This window comes from Lontra canadensis, unplaced genomic scaffold, assembly GCF_010015895.1.
Source record: "Lontra canadensis isolate GAN:19392208 unplaced genomic scaffold, GSC_riverotter_1.0 scaffold108, whole genome shotgun sequence".
Classification (NCBI taxonomy): domain Eukaryota; kingdom Metazoa; phylum Chordata; class Mammalia; order Carnivora; family Mustelidae; genus Lontra; species Lontra canadensis.
In genome coordinates this window covers 4009291-4030657 of record NW_022631102.1, presented here as the reverse complement: position 1 = coordinate 4030657, position 21367 = coordinate 4009291, and the positions used below count along the sequence as shown (strand labels likewise).

At 52.2% G+C, this 21367-nt stretch overlaps 2 protein-coding genes across 4 annotated transcripts in view; one reads left to right on the top strand and one right to left on the bottom strand.

Moving 5' to 3' along the window:
• WARS1 (tryptophanyl-tRNA synthetase 1) overlaps positions 1-740 on the bottom strand; it is a 28214-nt gene extending 27474 nt beyond the window's left edge. Inside the window, exon 1 of the mRNA XM_032839687.1 lies at positions 639-740. The gene's annotated coding sequence lies outside the window, so the exon portion shown is untranslated. The remainder of the gene's footprint in view (positions 1-638) is intronic.
• The window catches only part of WDR25 (WD repeat domain 25), a 140490-nt gene continuing 119856 nt past the window's right edge, over positions 734-21367 (top strand). Inside the window, exons 1-2 of one of the 3 annotated variants that reach the window (XM_032839681.1) lie at positions 734-871; positions 4172-5012. In XM_032839681.1, coding sequence (XP_032695572.1) covers positions 783-871; positions 4172-5012 — 930 coding nt within the window. In that variant the 5' untranslated portion in view covers positions 734-782. Of the gene's footprint in view, positions 872-2246; positions 2271-4167; positions 5013-21367 lie in introns of those variants that run through there. The other 2 variants (XM_032839683.1, XM_032839682.1) reach the window with 2 other exon arrangements.

The following is a 21367-nucleotide window of genomic DNA, read 5'->3' as shown; positions in this document are numbered from 1 at the left end:
CCCTTAGCAGGTCGTTGCATCAGCCGCCCGCTACCCCAGACCGGCTCCGAGTGACCTCCCCACCCTGTGCCCGTCCCCACCCTCCGCATTCGTGCGGCGACTGTGTGTGTGCAGCCGCGGAAGGGCGACCGGGAGCTCCCCGCAGCTGCTCCCCGCGGCAGCCGCGCAGGGCAGAGCCCGAGCCCCGGGGTCGCGCGGCCCCAGCTCTCAGTCCCGGCGTGGGCGTTCTCCCGGGGCAGCACCTTGGCCAAGGGCCATCACCTCTCGGCTTCCTCCTCCACGAAATGGGCACGAGAAAGCCTCCTCCCTCGACCGCGGAGGGGACCGAGGGCGACGTTGCAGGCAAAGCCCGCAGCACAGGGCACGCACTCGTTCAACGTGGGGAGCTCTCGCCTCGGGGCCGGGGAAGAGGGAGGAGGCAAGCGAGGGTCGGTGCCGGTGGGGGTGGGCGACAGACGGGGACGCGGGCGCTCGGAGGCAGGGGGCAGCCTCCGCGCCCCTCGTGGTGCCGGAACCCGGCGGGAAGCGAGCCGGGCTCTGAGGAGGATACTCCGGGCCCTCGCCTGCAGGCGGCGGCGGCAGAGCCAGGTCATCCGGCGCCGCCCCGAACTCCCGCCCTCCCTCATCCCCTCACTTACCGGCCCACCCGGGCCCTTCCGTGCAGCCGGCTCAGCCACGGGCGGCCTCCTGGGCGTCCGTGGAAACTCCGTCCGGCCGGAACAACTTCCGGCCAGGCTGACCCATCATTGGCTGTTCGTGTGGGGGCGGGGCGGAGGCCGCGGATGATTGGCTGCAGGCTCCGGAACCAGCGGAACGCACCTTGGCTGCGGAGTGCAAGCCGGGCGGCCTCCCGCAGGACCGAGCGCTTCCGGTGCGTGTGGTGAGCGGCGGGCCCGTGGGCGGGAGGGGGCTGGGACCCGGCGGCGGCTTGGCGGCCGCGGCGGCGGCGGCGGCGGGGGCGGCTCGAGCGCTCCGCGCCCCTCAGGCAGGGCCTATTAGGGTCCCTCGCCGGTCCTTCTTCACCACTGCCCTTCCAGACGCTCGGCGCTCCGGGCCCTGCCTACTTCCACTCTTGACAGCTCGGCTAACTTCTATTCATCCTTCAAAACCCATCCCTGGTCGCCTCCTCTTTGCTGCCTTCTCAGTCTGTGGCCTGCGGCGCAGGCTCCGTGTTCTGTGTTTAATCTCTGTGCAGGCCAGACCCCACACAAGGCTGGGCACGGAGTAGGTAATCAGGCCGTGTTTGCCGAGCGAGAATCTTCTGTTCTTTTCCTCCGTGCCTCCCACCCCCCGGGCCGCGTTTCCCGAACACTTCCAGCCGCTGGGGGCAAACCGTGGACGAAACACGGGAAGTCCTGCCCTCCTGCGGCTGACCTGCCAGTGACTCGCAGTGCCACTCCCCCGCCCTGTGGCCCTTTTCCCGGCGCCTTGCCTCTCCCTCGTGGTTGGATGGATCCCCGCCCCCACCATGAAAAATTTCCCTTTTTGCCTCGTTTGCTTTAGAAACCTGAAAGGCAGCAAACACTTTCCCCCGGGAGTTTCCATTGTTCCAGTGGCTCCCGCTCTTGTCCGTTTTGGCCTGTTTTCCTTGAGTCACCTTGCGGTCTCCTCGCTGGCCCGGTTGGGTTAGTTCTGTTGGTTCCTTCTCCGGGGCTTCTCCAAACCACCTCTGCCCCCCTCCCTCCTCCTGAGCTTTGCTCCCGTCTCACCTTTCGTCTCGGGTCCCCGTGAGATGGCAACCCCAAGCCCACCGCCCTCTGTGCTCTGCTGTTTTGCTTCTCTCCCTAGGACTTCTCGCTGCCTGACACCCTGTATTTCCCTGAGTGCGGCCTGTCTGTCCCACTGCGTGTGGGCCTGGTGTGCACAGGCCACTGCTGACCTCGGGCTGGCTGCGGCGATCCTGGTGCCTGCGGCAGGGCTCGGTGAGTAGCCGGTCAGTGCTGGACAAGCCAGGTGCACACGGAGCAGGTCGTGTCCGCTGCCTTCGCACCCACCTCCCGCTTTCCTTCAGTCCTTCAGTCCTACTACTCTCTGATGTTTTGCCATAGACCTTTTTTTTTTTTTTGAAAGATTTATTTTATTTATTTAGAGAGAGAGAGAAAGAGAGTTTGCACAAGAGGAGGGGAGGGTCTCAAGCAGACTCCGTCCCGAGCGCAGAGCCCGACACGACCCTCGATTTTGCAACCCTGAGATCAGGACCTGAGCCGAGATCAAGTCGGATGCTTAACGGACTGAGCCACCCAGGCGCCCCACCGTGGACCTCTTTTTAAGTTCTGGCCACCGGCCGGCCCCTCTCTCGAGTCAGCCGCTGCAGACAGCTAGGTGGGGGGGAGCCTGGTGGGTTCCCTTGACAGGGAGGAGTGGCATGCTGTGGGGTGTGGGGCTATGTACAGGGGTTGAGGCAGGTGAGATGTCTGGGCAGGACCAGGCTAAGCAACAGAGAACAGAAATGCCAAGTTGTTTGCGGCGCACGGTCCGCTAGTTGATAATTAGTCCTTTATAGAAGTTTTATTTAGACGATGGCATTGTGTGTGGAAGGTGTTACCTGCCTAGATTAAGCTGCAGGAGAGGGGTGGTGGTGGGAGTTCTGGAGGAGGCTGAATGATGACACGATGTGTCTGGCCGTGGAGCCATTCAGGCGATGGGGAAAAGGTGTGGATGGGGCGAGGTGGTGGGATTGCTGGGGTTGTGAAACCCACCACCTAGGGAAAGAGCTGGGTGATAGACAGTCTGAGTGCCTTAACAGGGGACCCAGAGGGAATTTCTGGCGGTGCCCGGACCCCACATGTGGGAGGAGGGGCTCTGTGGGACACGAAGGTCGGGCATGGAGTAGGTAACCAGGACATGTTTGGGCATCTCGGAACCCGGCGTGTGGCTGTCGGTGCTGCTCCGTCGCGCCCTCTGCTGTCCGGGATGCGCTGTGCATCCTTGTTTTCCTCTGACGGTTCTTCCTCCTAAAAGCAGGGAATTGACCTCATCCAGACGGAAGCACTTCTTTTTTTTTTTTTTTTTTTTTTTAAAGATTTTATTTATTTATTTGACAGAGAGAGATCACAAGTAGATGGAGAGGCAGGCAGAGAGAGGGGGCGGGGGGGGGAAAGCAGGCTCCCTGCTGAGCAGAGAGCCCGATGCGGGACTTGATCCCAGGACCCTGAGATCATGACCTGAGCCGAAGGCAGCGGCTTAACCCACTGAGCCACCCAGGCGCCCAGACGTAAGCACTTCTTTCCAGAAACTAGTTGGCAGCAACTTACCGTGTGTGATGGTTCAGAATTTCAGGAAGAATTTTTTAGAAAGGGGCAGTTCGCTGCTGGGTGAGTGTGTGTTTGGAGTGAAACTGGCAGATTTGGACCTCACCTTTAGAATTGGGGGACTGGTGCCTCCAATGCCAGGGTCTGGTGTTGTGGGTGTGTCTCCCCGGCTGCCTTACGGTTGAGATGGGATATCTAGGCAGGGGTAACGGAGGCACTGGAGCCCCAGGAGGGGTGGTGAAGGTGAGGGTGACATGCTTTTCCCGTTTGGTGGGTTCTGGACATCTTTCCATTTTCGTATTTTGAGACCTACCCTCAAAGGCCCAAAGTAACCTTCCAAAAGGCATCTTTAAAACCCTGAATCTTTCTGTTAAATCCAGACTCTGTGTACTTAGGCCCTCTTTTTATGTCTTTCAATAAAGTTTTAGTCTTCTTCCTGTAGATCTTGCTAATTTTTGTTTAAATTTTTGCAGATATCCCATAATCTTCATTTAAAAAAATTAAATCTTCTAATTATGGTGGGTGTATAGAAAAACCCTCATTTTAAATTTTTATTTATTTATTTTTATTTATTTTTTAAAGATTTTGTTTATTTATTTGACAGACAGAAATCACAAGTAGGCAGAGAGGCAGGCAGAGAGGCAGGCAGAGAGAGAGGGAAGCAGGCTCCCTGCTGAGCAGAGAGCCTGATGCAGGGCTCGATCCCAGGACCCTAAGACCATGACCTGAGCCGAAGGCAGAGGCTTTAACCCAATGAGCCACCCAGGTGCCCCAAAAACCCTCATTTTTAAAATATGTTTATTCTTAGAGTTTTCCAATCATGCATTTGCTAGGGGGCATGTTTTCTTTTAATTACATGTGGTGGTAAATATTCTTACCTGCATGTATTCTGACACTTAACTTTGTTTGGTCTCAGGTAGTTTGTCCTCAAAGGACAGCAGAAAACTGTCTTCGATGGCTTCCTTGGTGGCTTATGATGACTCGGAGTCAGAGGCTGAGACCGAGCCCGTGGGAAGTTTTAATGCCACTGGCCAGATGAAAGACAGCTCTGATGGGCTCCAACCTCCTGGGCAGGATTTTGCATCCAAAGCCCCAGGTGTGACGGAAGGGACAGCACTGCCTGCAAAGCATGGTTCTTCTGAAGACCCAGCTGGCCATCGTCTCCCACTGGTTCGGCTCTGGAGAAGTGACCCAGGATCTTGTCCCAGCCAGAGGTTACAGTGGCCCAGGATGGAGTCTGATGTCTCCATCCCTGCAGATAAGCCTCCTCGACCTTCCCTGTGGACCAGCCACACTCCAGCTGGCCATGTGCCCCTGGCAGCTGCCCGCTTTAGGCCGGTGAAACTCTCCTGGGGGACTTACAGCTCCCCTGAACCATCCTTTTGTGCCCAAACCAAATCTGAAACCCCAGGTAAAAATGGTAGCTCTCTTCAGAGGACCAGGTGTGAGGACTGTATTGTGCCCTACACCCCGAAAAGACTACGACAGTCACAGGCATTAAGCACGGAAACTGGCAAGAGTAAAGAGGTGGCGGCCCAGGGTCCGTCTGCAGGGCGTGCCCCTGCCCCTCTCTGTGTGGCCCCCAGGGTGTCTGAGTTTATTCAGCCGTATTTGGACAGTCAGTATAAAGAAACCACGATTCCCAGGAAAGTGCTCTTCCACCTGAGAAGCCACAGGGGCCCCGTCAACAGCATTCAGTGGTGTCCAGTCTTTGCTAAGAGTCACATGCTTCTCTCGGCTTCCATGGATAAAACCTTCAAGGTAAGGCTTGAGTGATACCACCTTTTCAGGGACTTTTAGAAGTAAACTGCTCGGATGTTTTGTTCTTCGCAGCAGTGAGGTAGGGGTGCTGAACATCTCTGGGAATCCTGTAATTCCCCCTGTTGCATTCGGGAGTGGGTTCTCGGTGGCCCACCCTGGACTGTCGGTCCATTCTCTGCCCTCCACGCTGATGCTGCCTTGCTTAGGCCACCACAGAATGCTAGTCCTTAGCCCTCGTGGGGACACTGAGGCCCTGCAGACACACTGGCGCCCTGGGGGATGAGGTCGCTGAATGAGGGCAGTCAGAGGGGGAGGAAAGCAGGCTCAGGGCAAGTCCTGGGCCTCTTGTGAGCCGCATGGAATGTTCAGCATGCCAGTTAGGTGCTGGGCTCTGTGTTGGACGCCAGGGGAACAGAGGTAGACAGATTGGTCCCTGGCTTCGGGGCATGTGGTGTTGTAGGGCCATGGACAAGTGGAGAGGCCCTCACAGCCCTGGGCTCAGGAGTGTGAGGACTAGACTCCCACTGGGACACAAGTGCTCTGTGAACCCACTGGGAGGGACAGCAGCCCAGTCTGGGAGGGCTTGGTGAACACTTCCAGGAGCAGGGGAAGGTTCACTTGGTGGAGGGGGTGAGACGGGGCAGAAGGATGTTCTTGGCCATAAAAGTCTTGGGGGCCTGTTGGCTGGAGGGGTGGGGTGTGCAGTGAGGGGCCCAAGGCTGCGGAAGTAGGCAGGGGCCAGACCGGGAATGGCTACGGATGCCCTGCTGAGGACTTGCGGTTTATACAGAAACTCTTTTGTCGTTGTTGTTTCTTTGTTTTGAAAGCTACTGAGGTCGTGCAGACTTGCAGTAGGCCGGCCGCACAGACGCAGCGATGTAGCGGAGCTCGTGTGTCGCAGCTCCTGTAACCTGTCCCCAGCCCCTCTGGGCTATACGCTGTCCTCCTCCTCTCCCTCCTCAGCACCTAGCAGCTCACCTATATGTGATACGTGCCAAGTAAATGAGAGCTGAACCAAAGCTTCGTGGAAAGAAAATGGCTTTGGAGTCGAAGGGACGTGGCTTCAGATCCAGCTTTGTTGCGCAGCAGCTGGTCGGCTGGCCCCCTGTGAGTCTGGTGTCTCATCTGTAAATGCCATAATCTTTCCTGCATCATGTGGTCATGTGAAAAAAACGCTTACAAACCCCTGGCACAGAGCTAGGGACCCCACAGGTGTTCGGTAAATGCCAGCTTCCTCTAACTCTGTTCCTCAGAGTTCTAGAACCGTCCTGTCCAAGACATCGTATTTGCAAGTTTTATATATATATATGTATATATATATATATATATACACACACACACACATATTTTTTTTTAAAAGAGATTTTCTTTATTTATTTGACAGAGAGAGATCACAAGCAGGCAGAGAAGCAGGCAGAAAGAGAGAGGAAGGAAGCAGGATCCGTGCTGAGCAGAGAGCCCGATGCGGGGCTCGATCCCAGGACCCTGAGGTCATGACCTGAGCCGAAGGCAGAGGCTTTAACCCACTGAGCCACCCAGGCGCTCTGAGGGGTGTTGTTTTTAAGCAGCCAGTTTGAGTCCTGAACCCACTAGTCTGTGTTCTCTTCTGGCAAGGTGAATAGAGTTGTGCAGGGACGGTGCTATGTCCTGCCTTTAGTCTGGAGCCTGGGGATCTTACACCCTGGGCTTCAGTGCTGTTCCTGTGGGGGAGTGGGGGTGGGGCTCAGGTCCACTCAGGAGGCTTCTGGAGTTCCTGGTGTGCATGGTAACGTGCTTGGTTCAATCCCGTGGTGCTGGGGCTTCTCAGCGCTCCTTCCCGAGTCTGCGCCGTGGAGGGCCGAGTGGTGACTTGGCCCATTGGTCAGGAGCACGTCTGGAGGGTTTCTGGTGGGCCCGCGTAGGGTCTGTGTAGTGCCAGGCCGTGTCTGGCTGGCCCTGGAGGTGGGCTGCACTTAGTGTGATCGGGGCCTCGTGGTCTGGCTCCATCCCCAACAGCTTTGTGACCCTGGCAAGACACTTAACCTCTCACGTTCTGTTTCCTCCCCGATAGAACAAACTCACGAGACCGGTGGTTTGCACTTCTGAGGTGGGACAAACGCCAAGGTGTGTGTGTCCGAAGCACCCAGTCTAAGGCCAGGCACGGGTTTTTGTGGAGGGTAGTGTGGTTACAGGTGGGCTGCCCGAGGGGCACGGGCAGCCTCTTTCTAGACCCTGCAGGGAGGGGGCCGTCCGGCAGATGCTGGCAGCATAGGCTGGAGGAGGAGGCAGCCTCTCCTGGAGGTGTGGGAGGACAGGCTGGGTTGCTGTGGGCAGAGATGGGTGGAGGGATGTAGGGCAGCAGGTATGCCCTCGTGTGTGCCTGCCACCTGCCTGCTGTCTGCGGGGTCTTGTTCCTGAGGGCGAGGGGCAGGCTTGGAGCCCTCTGAGGACTGGTTTGCCCCCAGCGTCAGTGAGGTGCTCTCTGGGCCCTGCTTGGCTCACTTGCCCGCCAACTTTAGGTTTCCCTAGGCGGAGGCATCCCCGCTGTAGTATCGTTTTTTAAACAGAGCATGTCTGAGTGAAGCCGTGTTTGGGTGTTGTGTGTGTTCAGCCGTGTGGTGGGTGTTTGTGGAGTAGATGAGTGTGCTAGGTGCTATGCGTTGGGGATGCGTGGACGTCCCCAGGGAGGGGACCCTGGCTCAGCCAACCAGCTGTGATACCTTGTGACCAGAAGGGGGCGCAGTTGGCCCAGCTTTGGAAGCTGCTCAGGCGCTCCGTGGAGGGACTGCGTAGGAAAGCTTTGCGTGGGGTGATGCACTCAGACCTGGGTCCTGGGCCGTTGGCTGTGGAACTGCCCTCAGTGGGGCCGGGTGCAGCTGCTGTGCCCGCCCTTCCTGAGGAGGTGGTGTGTGCACTGCAGGTGATGTGGCCACCGGCCTCTTGCTCAGCCCGGCAGGCTCCAGGGAGCCCTGTCCACCGCACTGTCTGGCAAGGGTGGCATTGGAGGTGGTCCAGGGACAGGGTGTGGCTGCCTTCATGCCTGCTGGGTCAGTGCCTCCTGACTTCCTTCTTCCTTTGGGATCTTGAAAAAGCAGGGCTTTAATAAGCCATGCCTACAAATGGTTGGACCAGGATCCTCGCTGCTTTAAGATATTTGACAGCTGGGACGCTCAAGTGGCTCAGTCGGTTAAGCGTTTGCCTTTGGCTCAGGTCATGATCCCAGGGTCCTGGGATCAAGTTCCGCGCTGAGCACCCTGCTCAGCGAGGGGCCTGCTTCTCCCTCTGCCTGCCATTCCCCCTGCTTGTGCTCTCTCGCTCTGACAAATAAATAAAATAAATCTTTAAGATATGTGACAATTTCCAGTGACAGAATTGCTTGGCAAATTGATTTTGAGCACCTTTTCAGTGTGAAGAATGTGTGACAGGGGCCGGAGGAGCCGGGATGGGAAAACCGATTGGGGACTAGGTGGGAGCCGGGCTAGGAACCGGGGAGGGAGGTCCTGGCCGAGGCCTCGGTTTTGCCGGGGCCTCAGCTTCATGGATAGCCTGGTGTGCAGCCCGCAGCTCCAGGCAGGATGGTGTTCCTCCCCTTCCCTGGGGTCGTCGGGGAGGGGAGGCGCCGCAGATCTTGGGGGCCTGTGAGGTGGAGGGGGGGAGTGGGAGGCATGTGGATGCTGAGTCTGGAGTGAGTATGGGCTGTGGGCGCCGGCAGGAGCCCTGGCTCCCTGTAGCCCCCTCCTGGGTGGACAGCAGACAGTGCAGTGGGGAAGAGCTAGAAAAGGTGGATATGACAGGGTGCCCCCCCAACTCTGTGCTCCTTTCCTAGGGTGCCTTTCCTCTTGTCTTTCGGTTGAAGCCTGCCAGAGTGCCTTCTTGAGCCCCACTGCATCAGGAAGGAGGGAAGAGCCTGGGGCCTGGTGTCACAGCACTTAGTTTGAATCCCTCCTCAGCGGCTGACTGGCTGTGTGACCTCGGGCAGGTTACTTCTCCGAATCTCAGTGTGTGTGGTTGGTGCAGATGACTGTGCCGGCTTTGCTGGGTTTTTGTGGAGAAGAAACAGTGTTGGATGTGAACTCTGGTGTGGTCCTTGGCGCATAGTAGGCACCTGCTGTGTGCTTATGGTTTTGCTCTCCCCAGGAATCTTCTCCCTTCCTTACCCCGAAGTGGCATCTCGTTCTGCCTGTGGAGCCATGAACCGTATCTGCGACACCTTGTGATTCTGAGCCTCGTGAACATGGAAACTGCGCCAGACCCATTTTTATGTTTTCCACAGCACCTGGCACAAAGTTTTGTACATGCTAAGTGATCGGTAAAGATTAAAGAAACTGTTTTTGGATTTTATTTCCAGCCTCTGGGAAAGGATGGTCTCTTAAGTGCATAGATTTTATTTGCCACTAGGGGGCACAGTAAGACTTCATATAAGCTCACTCAAGCTTCTAGAATGTGAAAGAATCCTTGGTTCAAGGTAGTATTGACTGAAATATGATTTCTTTTATGATCAAGAGAAAAACAGCACAATCCATCTGATTTGTCTAAAGAGCGTGAAGTGCCGGTTCCTTCATCTCTTTAAAATGCAGCTTTGGAATTCATAAATCTCAATTGGGCACATTACAGTGGAAAGATACTTATTTTAATATGTTCTAAATGTTCTGTGAGCTGTAAAATATGCTTATATTAGTTTTGAAAAATTTACAGCTGGAGACATTAAGTGAAATAAAACAGTGGCTCCTGGCTGCACCGATGCTCTGTTTTCTTTCCTGATGATCCCCTCCTGCCCCGGCCTGCCGCACGCGTCTGTTTCTGACCATTGTAATCCCAGCACGGATACCCTTTTATCTACTCTTTTCATTTCCCTGAGTCCTCATTTGGCTCAACACGTCTGAATACCCACTCTACGTAAAGGTAGAATTCAGACTTTGAAGCCCTTGGAAAAAGCACAAGTGTGGCCTGCTTCAGCCAAATGCAGACAGGCCTCACCCCCAGCCCCCTGCGCAGAGCTCTCTGCTAGGCGCCAGCCACATTCTCACGGGCGTCTGACATCTTTTCTGCTTCCAGGGACCACCGTCCATGCATCAGAACTCAGAGTTCTGAAACACAGAGGGATTTTAAAGAAAATGGATGAATTAGGTGTTTTTCATTTGTTTTACAAAATTGTTTGCTTTAGGAATTTTTCTCAATAATAGGCTTACCTATGATACCTAAAAAAAATTTTCATTTTTATCATGAACGTAATGAAAGCTTATTGTGAAAATCCCTGAAGATGCAGAGAATATGAAGAATGAAGGAGAAAACAGAAATCGTTGATAACCCTAACCCTGAGTCAGTGCCTCACGAACACTGCCGGCCTTTCCTGGTCTGGACCCCCTGTCCCCGTGTGTTCACGGAGCTGGGCTCGCTGCGGAGCGGACGCAGTTTTGATTCTCCTCCCTCCACCCCCATCTTTGTGCTGTTTGTAAGGAGCATTTTTATACCTTATTAAAAACTTTCCCCAAATGTATTTTTATGACTGTCTCAAGTTCAAGACTTTGCTTTGTCATTTCTGTGTTGTTTCCTTTCATTACCTGCTTCTCTTTCTGAAATCGCCAGTACTTCAGTGAACAGGGCTATACATAATGCTTTTCTGTTGCCTTAGTGGAGGTAAGATGGGCTTTGATTTACACCCGGGCTTGAGCCAAAGCTTTTGTGTCTGGTAAGTGGAACCCAAATAGATTGGCAAAGCTTTGGTGCTATTGTTACGTGAGACCCTTGGGTTCCTATTCCGTATCTGCTACTTGGTAGCTGTGTGGCTTTGGGAAAATCACTTTGTCTCTCTGATTCCCTGGTTTTCTCATTGGTAAAATGGGTATAATGGCTGCCCGTGAGGGTTGTTGCTATGTAGAAGAAATGAGAAGATGCTGCGCAGTGCCTAGCATGTGGGAGGGCCCAAAAGACCTGTTCCTGATTCCCCTTTTCTTTTATTGATTAAACAGAAGAAAGGTGAGTCACCCAGAATCCTCCAACTTAATGTAACTCTTGTTTTTGTGAATCTTTTTTTTTTTTTTTTAAAGATTTTATTTATTTGTTTGACAGAGATCACAAGTAGGCAGAGAGGCAGGCAGAGAGAGAGGGGAAGCAGGTTCCCCGCTGAGCAGAGCGTCCAGTGCAGGGCTCGATCCCAGGACCCTGAGATCATGACCTGAGCCGAAGGCAGAGGCTTTAACCCATTGAGCCACCCAGGAGCCCCTTTGTGAATCTTTTAATAATCTGTCTACAGATACATGTTTTTCCAAGTGTTCCATGTCAGTACTCCTGAATAGATATTTTTAAAACTTGAAAAGTTTTTGGGTTTCTTTGTACCAAGCTGTTTACCTGCTCCCGTTTCAAAAATGGCACATTTATTTGGAAGGCATGTACTGGGGGGCTGGGTCTGTGTCTCCAAACTGATCCCGTTTAAAATGTGGTAGAAGAAAACGAATTGGAGAGTGGTTTGCCAGCTCTTAGCACGTTTTGTGTCTGGGCCTCTGGCATCCTGGGGAGGAGCGATTTCATACCTGAAGAGGCCCAGGAGAGGGAGTCTGGGGGCAGGGAAGAGGTGCCCACCTAGAGTGGCACCAGGATCGGTTGGGTCTGGGGCCCCCTTCCCACATGCGTTTGAAGGAAAGGATTTTGTTGTGGAGGCTGAAGACCCAGATTGGGGGTCTCATTGTGCTGTTTGCCAGCTCTGTGGCCTCTGACAGTGAGGAGGCTGGAGAGAATTCACCATCCCCGAGCGCTTACCACCTCCTAGGAATGGTTGCAAATGTTTCAGCTCCTCTTTGTGACTGGCCTGTGAGGCAAGGGCTGGTCTTCTTCCCACTTTACAGACAAGGAGGCTGGGGCACAGAGGGGTTAAGGGATTTGCCCGTGATCACACAGCTGGTGTACTGGAGAAGCAAGATGGGAGGCTGTCAGACCACAGAGCATGCAGAGCTAAAAGACTCATTCTGTTCTTTTGCCTCTGAGGAGAAAGGATGGGAACGCACATCCCCTCTCCCCAGTTGTGCCCAGGCTCTGTCCCAGCCTCAAAGTCCTATGGTTCTGCCAAGGGACATAAGGAGGAGAGATGATTTCCGTAGTGGTTTGGATTTGCATTTTTATGTATTACAGGATCCCGTTGATTTATCATTGTTAGCATATCTGGTTATATTAGGGTATCTTAAATGTGCTTTGTAGGAAGTAATATATCTCAGATTCAAAGACAAGGAACTTATGGATTCAAGTGCCAGAGTGAAGGTTTATTTCAGTTTTGAAAGAATTATTCTTGATGGATTTTACAAAATGAGATTGAGAAATGATTTGATGTGTAGAGTGAGGAGTCGTGGAGCATTATGCAGATGATTGGCAATTTATTCCAAGCACGAGGCAAATCTATTGGAAATGAGAGCCGCACAGCTGGGGAGGAGGGCTGGGTTGTGGTGGTGGGCGTTTGGTATTTGGGGAGTGAATGATTAACAGTGCGCCGAGGTAATTAGGGGAAGGCCAGGAGAGACTGGGTGCTGCGGTGCGCATGTGTGCAGAGATCATCTGGGTCCGTCTTCGTTTTACAGAAGCCCAGGGAGGGAAAGACACTTGCCTGAGGGCACCCAGTGAAGTCAGGTGGTGATGTGGAGCTGGGATCTTCTGTAGGAGGTGCTGGGGGGCTCCTCTCCCTTCCCACCTTTTGTGTATTTTTGTTTCTCGGAAAGTTCATGGTCATCTCAGTTGTCCCAGGGGTGGGAGTAAGGGTGTCCAGCCCATCGACAGCAGGGTTGCCAAGTTTCTGGGAACTGCTGTGAGATCCTGAGCTGGAACCTTCTTTGTGGGAAGTGATTTTTTTTTTTTTTTTTTTTGACACTCCTCTCCCCCATATGAAAGCTGCAACGTTTCTGAGGCCAACAAATGAGACATTTCCCACTTTCCCTTTGCTTGCCAGAAGGGCCTTGCAAGCTTTCGCGTTGCAGAAAAAAACCTTAAGTTGAAGGAGGAATAAGAAAAGGGAAGCGTGGCAGAACCCAAGCTGTGTTTTCTGCTTTTTGAAAACTTCGTTGCGTTGAACTTTAAGAGCGTACGCAGGGCAGGCCGTGTGCTTGCCAGATGCTGACAGGGAGAAAACAGTGCTGTGCGAGGGTGCAGCCTCTGTCCTCAGGGAACCAGCCTCATCCAGTCTCATCCCGTGTCATTAAGGGAAGAATAGTGCAATTTGGGAAAATGTTTTTAATGTAATTGAAAAATGCAGATTGCAAAATTGGCACAGTTAAGAGTTGAGGCAGTCTAGTAAATTATTTCTTGCTGCTTTTAAAACTTGGACACAGAAGATTCTTAAAGGCACCCATTTACTGCCCAGTGACAGCTTTGTCCCTCTCCTTTAAAAGAATAAGTTGTTTTAGGTTTACCTTAATTTTATCATAAAAGTGCTAAAATTTTGGGAAAAATACAAAAAAAGGCAGAAGTTAAAAAAAAAAAAACCATAGGTCTCCACTCAGGCATAACGACTGTGGATGTTTTGTAAGCAGCTTTTCCTTTCCACATTTTTTCCCATGAGCATCAACTGGTTTTAATTATACCATAGGTACTTTGTTTTTGTAAGCAGCATTTACAAATTTTGTGATGGTTATCTGCTCCCCATACTTTTGCCCCTTAAAAGAAAGGCAAAGTCCAACCTTGTCACCTTTTCTCGAAGCTTCTGCTGTCTCTGCTTAGGCTTCTTCCCCAGGTGCAGACCCCCGTGTGAGGGGAGTGGGGCAGGGTGCAGGGGTGAGGGCATAGGGGGATGGTCAGAAGTGCATGCGAGGGAGACCAGTTGTGTCAGCCCAGGATTCCTGGAACTCCCACCCCTCACCCCCTCACAAGCGCTGTGAACCTAGGCTAAAACGCGGGAGGACCGGATGGCTGGAGGGTCCCGGAGCTGTTTCCAGGCTGGCCTTCCGGTCTCCCTCGCTAGGGGCGAGGCGTTGGGCACCATGTCCCCTCCTGTGGAGCCCGGGCCACAGGGAGATGGGCCATACCCCTCGGGAGGTTCCCTGTCAAGGGCTTTGATCTGGGGACTCAAATTAGTTCCTTGCTCTGGGTGTCCCTGGATGGAGCTTCTAATTTCCTTTTCTTTCTAGTTCTCTCTTTGCCTTAATGTTTTGTTTTTCTGGGAAATCTCCTCCACCTTATCTTTCAATATATTTTTTTTTGATTTTGTATTTCTGCTGCCATATACTTAAACTTTTTTTTTTAAACTGAGTGTAACTTATATTCAGAAAAGTGTTCTATTCTGATCTATCATATTTTTATATTCCAAGAGCTGTTTCTTGTTTTCTGAATGTTCCTTTTTTAAAGAATATGTCATTTTTAAAAAAATTGCATATTTACAAGGTCTTTTCTTAGCTGTTGGAGTTCTTTGAAAGTTTTCCTATGTTTTGGAAAATGTTCTTGCCCCTTGTCACCTCCTTTTACCCCTGTTTTGGTGTCCGTGTTTCATGTAAGAGGACAGGGACCCTGCCCTGCTCATTTCTATTCAGGGAGGAGGCTGATGAAAGCTGATCTAACCAGAGGCTGTGTGTGTGTGTGTGTGTGTGAGAGAGAGAGAGAGAGAGAGAAAGGAGAGAGAGAGAGACGGAGGATGGGGCCTGTCCATAGGGAGGTTGCTGCAGGGTGATGAGGTGGCCGGCTGGCTCCTAGGGCAGGACCCCCACCCACGTGAACCTCCTGATGTGTTTTGGGTACCCTGGTCAGTTTCCCAGACAGGACTCTTCATGCCGTGGCTGCTGGCATTCAGGCATCTGAGCCAGGGAGAAGGCTGGGGTCTCTGTGTGGGGCGTGCAGATGTCACTCCGATGTGTCCTCCAGCTGCTAGCTTTTCCTCCCAGCACACGGATCTACTATGCTCTTTTCAGCGCCTACAGTGGCCTTCCATTTATGACACACGCCATCAGTTATGTGTAAATGTGACTGTGTCTTCTTCCCCTAGACAGTGGAAGAATTATTAACTTTCCTAAACATTTGCTAATTGAGTGGTGTCTTATTTGAGAACCAAATGAATTCATTTGCGTGCAGCTCCTTTAAAACCAGGTCGGCAGCTCGTTAATGCTCAATAAGTGTTTGTGGGTTTTGTCCATCAGTCTCCTGCCATCTTAGCATTTCTCTTCTGCAGCAATTTACATACTAACAATATTGACCTGTCATCATATCCCTCCCCCCTCCCACCACGTGTTGTTTGACTTTGCATTTTGGTACTTCGTTATTGTTATTATTTTTTACAGGGAAAACCTGACATTTTTTGGGGTCAAGTGTATAGACCTTTCCCTTTGTAATTGTCCTGTGGCCTTAGAGCATGGCATGTCCTCCCCCATCTCAAGATCTGATAAATAGTCACCTATATTTGACCTTCATCTAGCAGTGATTAGCTTGAGCCAGTTTCAATTCTCATCATCTCTTCCAGGCTTTCTGTGGGTCCGGGGCCGGCTGTGCCCGCCGTGATGAATGTGTGCTCGGTGCCAGGGATCGATTGGGATATTAAGGAGCAGCCCTGCTTCGTGACGCTCCCCCACACTGATGCTGGCTACTAATGATTTAAAATGACCTTCCTCCCATCCAGTTTATTCTGCAGGGCACGGGTGCACCATGACCGCCTCAGCCTTTCCTCAAAAATGAAATGTTGTTTTTGACCATAGAAAAAATCCATGTATGCTATGGAAAGAACAGGAAGGTATAAAGAAAAAAACTGCCCATTATCTCTGCACCCAGAGGCGATGACTGTAGACTTTTGGTATATTTCCATCCAGTCTTTGGAAATAAAAGGCAACATAGTCGAGTTCCAACTATCCATGTGATTTTAAACCCCTCCGTCCCCCCCACGTACTGTGGCAGCGGGGTTTTAACGCCGCGACTCACTGTGGTGGTTTTCAGTGCGCTCTGTGAGCCCCCGGGGTCCTCGAGACCCTTTCATAGGGTCTGGGGGGTGAAAATTGTTTTCATAATAGTACCTAGAAGTTATTTGCCTTTTCCACTCTCCTTTTCTCTTGAGCGTACATGGAGTTTTCCAGAGGCAATGGGACGTGTGCTGTTATAATAGATTAAGTACAGAAGCGGCTCTGCGAGCCCAGCTGTCTCTATTAAGCCGGCCGTTAAGGAGCTGGCAAAAATGTAAACAGTGCCTTCTTGCTGATATTTTTTTTTTCTGTCTTGGAAAATAAAATTACTTTTCATAAGAGATGTTGCTTATGTTGACATGTAATGGGTTTATTATTGGTACTTTTACATAAATTAATACTCTGAAGTGTTCTCAGTTTTAATTTCGAATATGCTAAACGTGGATTGATAATAACCCACATTAAGCAGTAGCTTTCTGGAGTCCTCAGTAACTTCAGAGAGTGTAAAAGGGTCCCACCAAGAGGCCTGGGGAGGACGGTTTGATTTATATCTGTAATTTCTCTTTAGCGGGATGTACGTGTGGGTAATAGCGGTGTCATCGCGCGGCTCCGGTGGCGGGGCGCGAGTCAGCCGCTGCTGCGTCACTGCCTCCTCCTGCGTGGTTAGATTTCCAAACGGCGTGACTAAAACATGATCCCGGAGGGTCCCAGCCCGCCTTGTACTCCCTGCCCCTTCTCGCTGCCCTCCCTTCTGCCTGTTGTGAAGGTGATTTAACATTATTAAATGATGGGAAAAAACCTCCCAGTTCCAGCGTACACCTCAATGACAGTGATCCTTTCAACACCCTCCTATCCGTTTCTGGTCCATACGGGCTTGCGTTTTTCACAGAGTGCGCATACAGGTTTGCAGCCTTCTCCTCCCACTTAACATTCTCTCCCAGCCTCTCCCGCCGCAGCGCCGCCGGCCGCCTCTGCGTCTTCGGAGAGCTGTCAGTTTGTGCCGGGTCCATGATGTTCTGTCGGGCTGATTAACTGTAATTTACTTAGCTGTCCTCGGACACTTAGGTGGTTTCTAATTTTTGCTATTGTAGATAATACTGAAGTGGTTGTCTTCATGCATGAAATCCTTTTCTGTCGGATTATTTCCTTCAGATTGATTCCCAGAAGTGGGACTGCTGGGTCAAAGGCTTGTACATTTTCATGGGTCCAGATACTTCTCTCCTCAGATTGCTTTCCAAAAGGATTATACCAATTTGCATTGCCACTGCAAAGCCTGCGTAATAACCAACTATTTTGCTTAACTATCATGCCTAGAATTTTCCCTTGTAGCCCCAAGGGGGCAAAGGCCCTTCTCTAAGTGAACGTGATCTATAATTATTTAGACTAACACCACAATTGCTTTCAGAACATTTTTAACCTGCTGAGTTTAGAATTCTAATTCGCATATAAGCCAGCACTAACAGTATCACAAGGAGAAATTCTCTCCCTGCTCACAGTGTGTTTACACAGCCCGACAACTGCAGGGAAAACTGAAGGGCTTTTATAAACACAAGTGGTATCTTTCTGAACTAGTTGAAGTATTATTTTGAAAGGTACAGAAACACAAATTAAAACACATTTTCATTGTAACCTTTGGTTAGAAAAGTTATTTGTTTTCGTCCTGGTCTCTTTCCATGCTCTTTGCTCTCATTCAAGCATGTTCTGGAATATCCTGGCTCCTTGGAGTCTTGCCACGATGCTGCGAGCCTGGTGACGGGGACACGCCAGGGAGCGTGGCGGCTGTCCTCAGGTGCTAGTGGGGCTGTGGTGGGAAGAGGAATGGGCTGTACTCTGGTTTACTCCGGGGCAAGGTGGAAATGTGGGGGAAGAGGTTGGCATCCTGTGAGGAAGAACTTTCCAGCACTCAGGACTTGTCACCTTGGGGAGTATCCACCTCTTGGAAAGGGGTGAGGATGGAAGGGTTCAGGGCAGGTTGGAGCCTGTGTTGCCAGTGGGCTGGGAAGTAGATGCAGGTGCGGTCAGGGACTCTAAGGGCCCTTCGGGAATGCTCTGTGGCTGGGCCCCTGGTGACTGTGTGCTGGCCTGGAGAGGGTCCCGAGCCCAGCGCTGGAGGCAGGGGCAGAGGCTGGCACGGTGCTGAACATACTGGGAGCACCCTCGTGAGCCACACCCGTCCCCACCCGGCTTCTCTGGGCATCCACACTCTGTGAAAGAAGGGCCTCACAGGGCTGTCAGGGACAGACAAGGTCCGATGTGGGAAGCCACTCTGTAAACTCTAAAGCCCTTACAAACGGAAGGGGTTATCAAGAACTTCTAGCCAGGGTTTATTCTGTAATTGCCTGCGAAGCCAAGTTCTTAAACACGGGAGGCTTGCCATCCGGGGTACCTCCAGCTATCTTGATTCGTTGAACAAATAACCTGGTGTGTGCCCAGGGATGCCAGCAGGCCTCTGCAGGAACTTAGGCTCTTCCAGACATGGCTTCCTGTTTTCTGGCTTTGCAGCGTGGTGGTGGCTCCTGGTGGTTGTGTGGCCCGTGAGTCAGTCAGGCCTTGGTTGGACTCTCTGTCTGCGGTATGAGCGGTGAGGGGCCTAGGGACCAGGTGCCGAAGAGTGCGTGAGAGAGATGGCTCTTGGGGTCAGTACAGAAGACTTGGTGTCTCCACTTCTTTCTTCATTTGGTCATCCGTTGATCCAGCCGTCGATTCAGTGCTCGCTCTGTATATGCTCTGGGCTCGAAGGGAGCAGACATACCCTTGCTGGCAAGAAAGCACACAAGGGGAGTAGGGTGCATCTGTCAGGGTGGGGGCAGAAGATAGGACAGGCTTCTGGGGAAGGGGAAGGTTGAGCTGGGTCTTGCTGGGTCTTGGAAGATGAGGAGATGAGGAGCCAGGTTGGTTGGGAGGAGAGCCCTGGGCTACGATTCTTGAGCTGCGGCGGGGACCAGTGGTGGCAGGCCGGGGCAGTGTTGGCATCCACTGAAGGGAGCCAGGCAGGACCTGTTGCAGGCTTTAGGCCTGGACAGGGCACAGGGCCGGCTGCTGCCCCTGGGGCCCACACTGGGTCAGGCACCACACTAGGGCTTTGCACCTCGTTTACCCACAGCTGGGGTGCAGGATAGTCACTCGGGCTTGGGAGGCCCACTGTGGGGCTCAGCCCTGGCCTTGTGCTTTCTGTGCCTTGGACTAAGTTGTATAACTTTTGGGACCTTTGTTTTTCCATCAGTAGGCGGGGATAATAATAGCATCAATTGTAGTTTTCTGAGGTTTAAACAAGAAAAACCGTGGAGAGCTCTTAGGGGAGTACCAGGCATGTAGCAGGTGCTGCATCGTGTAAGCTGGCATCGGCGGCTTCCTCAGGCCCGTTTTACAGATGAGAGAATTGAGGATCAGAGAGGGACAATGAAGGACATGTGACTCCTAAAGACAGAGCTGGCTTTTGGACTTACCCTTGTCTGCCTCTGCGTTCTGGGGTGGTTCTTGTGGGCTTCCTGCTTGGGAGCTCCAGAAGGTAGTCACATGAGTGTGGGCAAGGGCCTTAATCTTTTTTTTTTTTTTAAGTTTTTATTTATTTGTCAGAGAGAAAGAGCAAGTGAGCACAAGTAGGGAGAGCAGCAGGCAGAGGGAGAGACAGGCTCCCCAGTGAACTGGGAGCCCAATGTGGGAGTCCGTCTTAGAACCCTGAGATCATGACCTGAGCCCAAGGCAGCCACTTAACTGACTGAGCCACCCAGGCGTCCCAGTCTTTTTGAGGCTTAATTAGTTCATCTGCACACTGGAAAGAACTCTGATGTAAAGTTCCATGATGCAGGGAGCTTGTTTTCTTGATTGTTGTATCTCCAGTTCCTGGAGGAGAGCTGGACACGTAGTAGAGGCTTAAGCAGCACGTGTGAATGAACGGATGAGCCCTGCTCAGTCTGTCATGCTCCTGTGGGCCTCCTTGAACTTCGGGGGGTTGGAGAGTCTAGGGAGTGATCTTGCCCGCATGCCTTGGCCCTTCCTCCCACCTCTAGCTCATGCCGGAAGCATCCCTGGGGGTGATGGAGGCGGCAGTCTTCGGGCTTTGAGGACGGTAGCTGGGAGGTGAATCAAAGCTGTGGTTCCTCCCCATCTATTGAAATGCTTGCATTTACACTCCAGGTAATGGCTTTGGGCCCATCCTTGCAGCTGTGCCTTTGTTTATTATTTATTTATAAATCATAAATCCAGAAAGGATTTCGGGAGGCTTATGGTAAAATATACGAATACAGTAAAGCTGTTAAAACACAACAGACCATGGAGCGCCTGGGGGGCTCAGTGGGTTAAGCCTCTGCCTTCGGCTCAGGTCATGATCCCAGGGTCCTGGGATCGAGCCCCACATCGGGCTCTCTGCTCAGTGGGGAGCCTGCTTCCTCCTCTCTCTGCCTGCCTCTCTGCCTACTTGTGATCTCTGTCAAATAAATAAAATCTTAAAAAAAAAAAAAAATAAAACAGAACAGACCATGAAAAGCCACCCTGAAAAGAGGAGACACATAAATCAAGTTCAGAGCTGACCACTGTTCCCAGGCTGGTACCTTCCATCTTTCTTCGAGGTTCCTGCAGCCCCAGGGCAGGGTGTGGGGATGGGAGCCAACAAGAGAGGCTTTGGGTGGGGACGTGGACTCCCAGGACGGTGGAGCTCAGAGGAAGCCAGCTTCTTCTAGGGCCCTGTCTTGGCTGCCCTGTGATGAGATCCAGGGGTCAGAGGGGAGGCCAGGGGCGGTGGGGTGCAGCAGGGCTCAGGGCGACAGCCAGCTCCAGGAAGCGCCATGGGGATTACATGTGTTTGACCCAGGACCTGGCACTTGGAAAGTGCAGTCATGAACTTTCTCCCTGTTTGGGCTGGGGGGCCTGTGGTGAATGTCGTCCTGGGCGGAGGGCTCAGTTCCTTCATTCATGCCCCATGTTCAGAGGAGGTGCTGCTAGAGGGCAGGACGGGGTGCCCTGTGTGCCCTCGGCTCTGTCCATACTGATGCTGTCTGCACTGAGCGTGGCCTGATCGTTATTATTTAAAAACACTTACAAAGTTTGACATGAACGGAACATACTTTTTAATTATTTCCCAGCTTGTCTCTGGCAATGCTGTTGTCAAGGAAACCAAAACCTTGGGAAAGCTTTTCAGCTTCCCGGTCGGTCGGAAGAGGATACTTGTACAGCGCTTATGTCTGTGGAAATGGACCTGTCATTCAGTAACAAAGTCTGTTTTTAAAAGGACTGGCTTCCTTCACTTCTTACAGATACAACCTTTTTGACCTTCTAACACAAGATGCACGATTGTGGTTGGTGTTTTCTCTTTCAAAAGAATTGCAGGCGCGTGATTCATTCAGCATCGGACGCAAGAGTTGGGTGCCCAGGGCGGGAGCGGGATACGGAGATGGATAGGGCGTCTCACCCTTCCTTGAAAGGCTCTGGGACTCTGGGAAAGAGAGACTGGTAGATGGATACTTACAGTGTAGCATCATTCCTGTTCTCAGGGAGTGGAGGATAAAACGCTGTGGGGCACAAAGG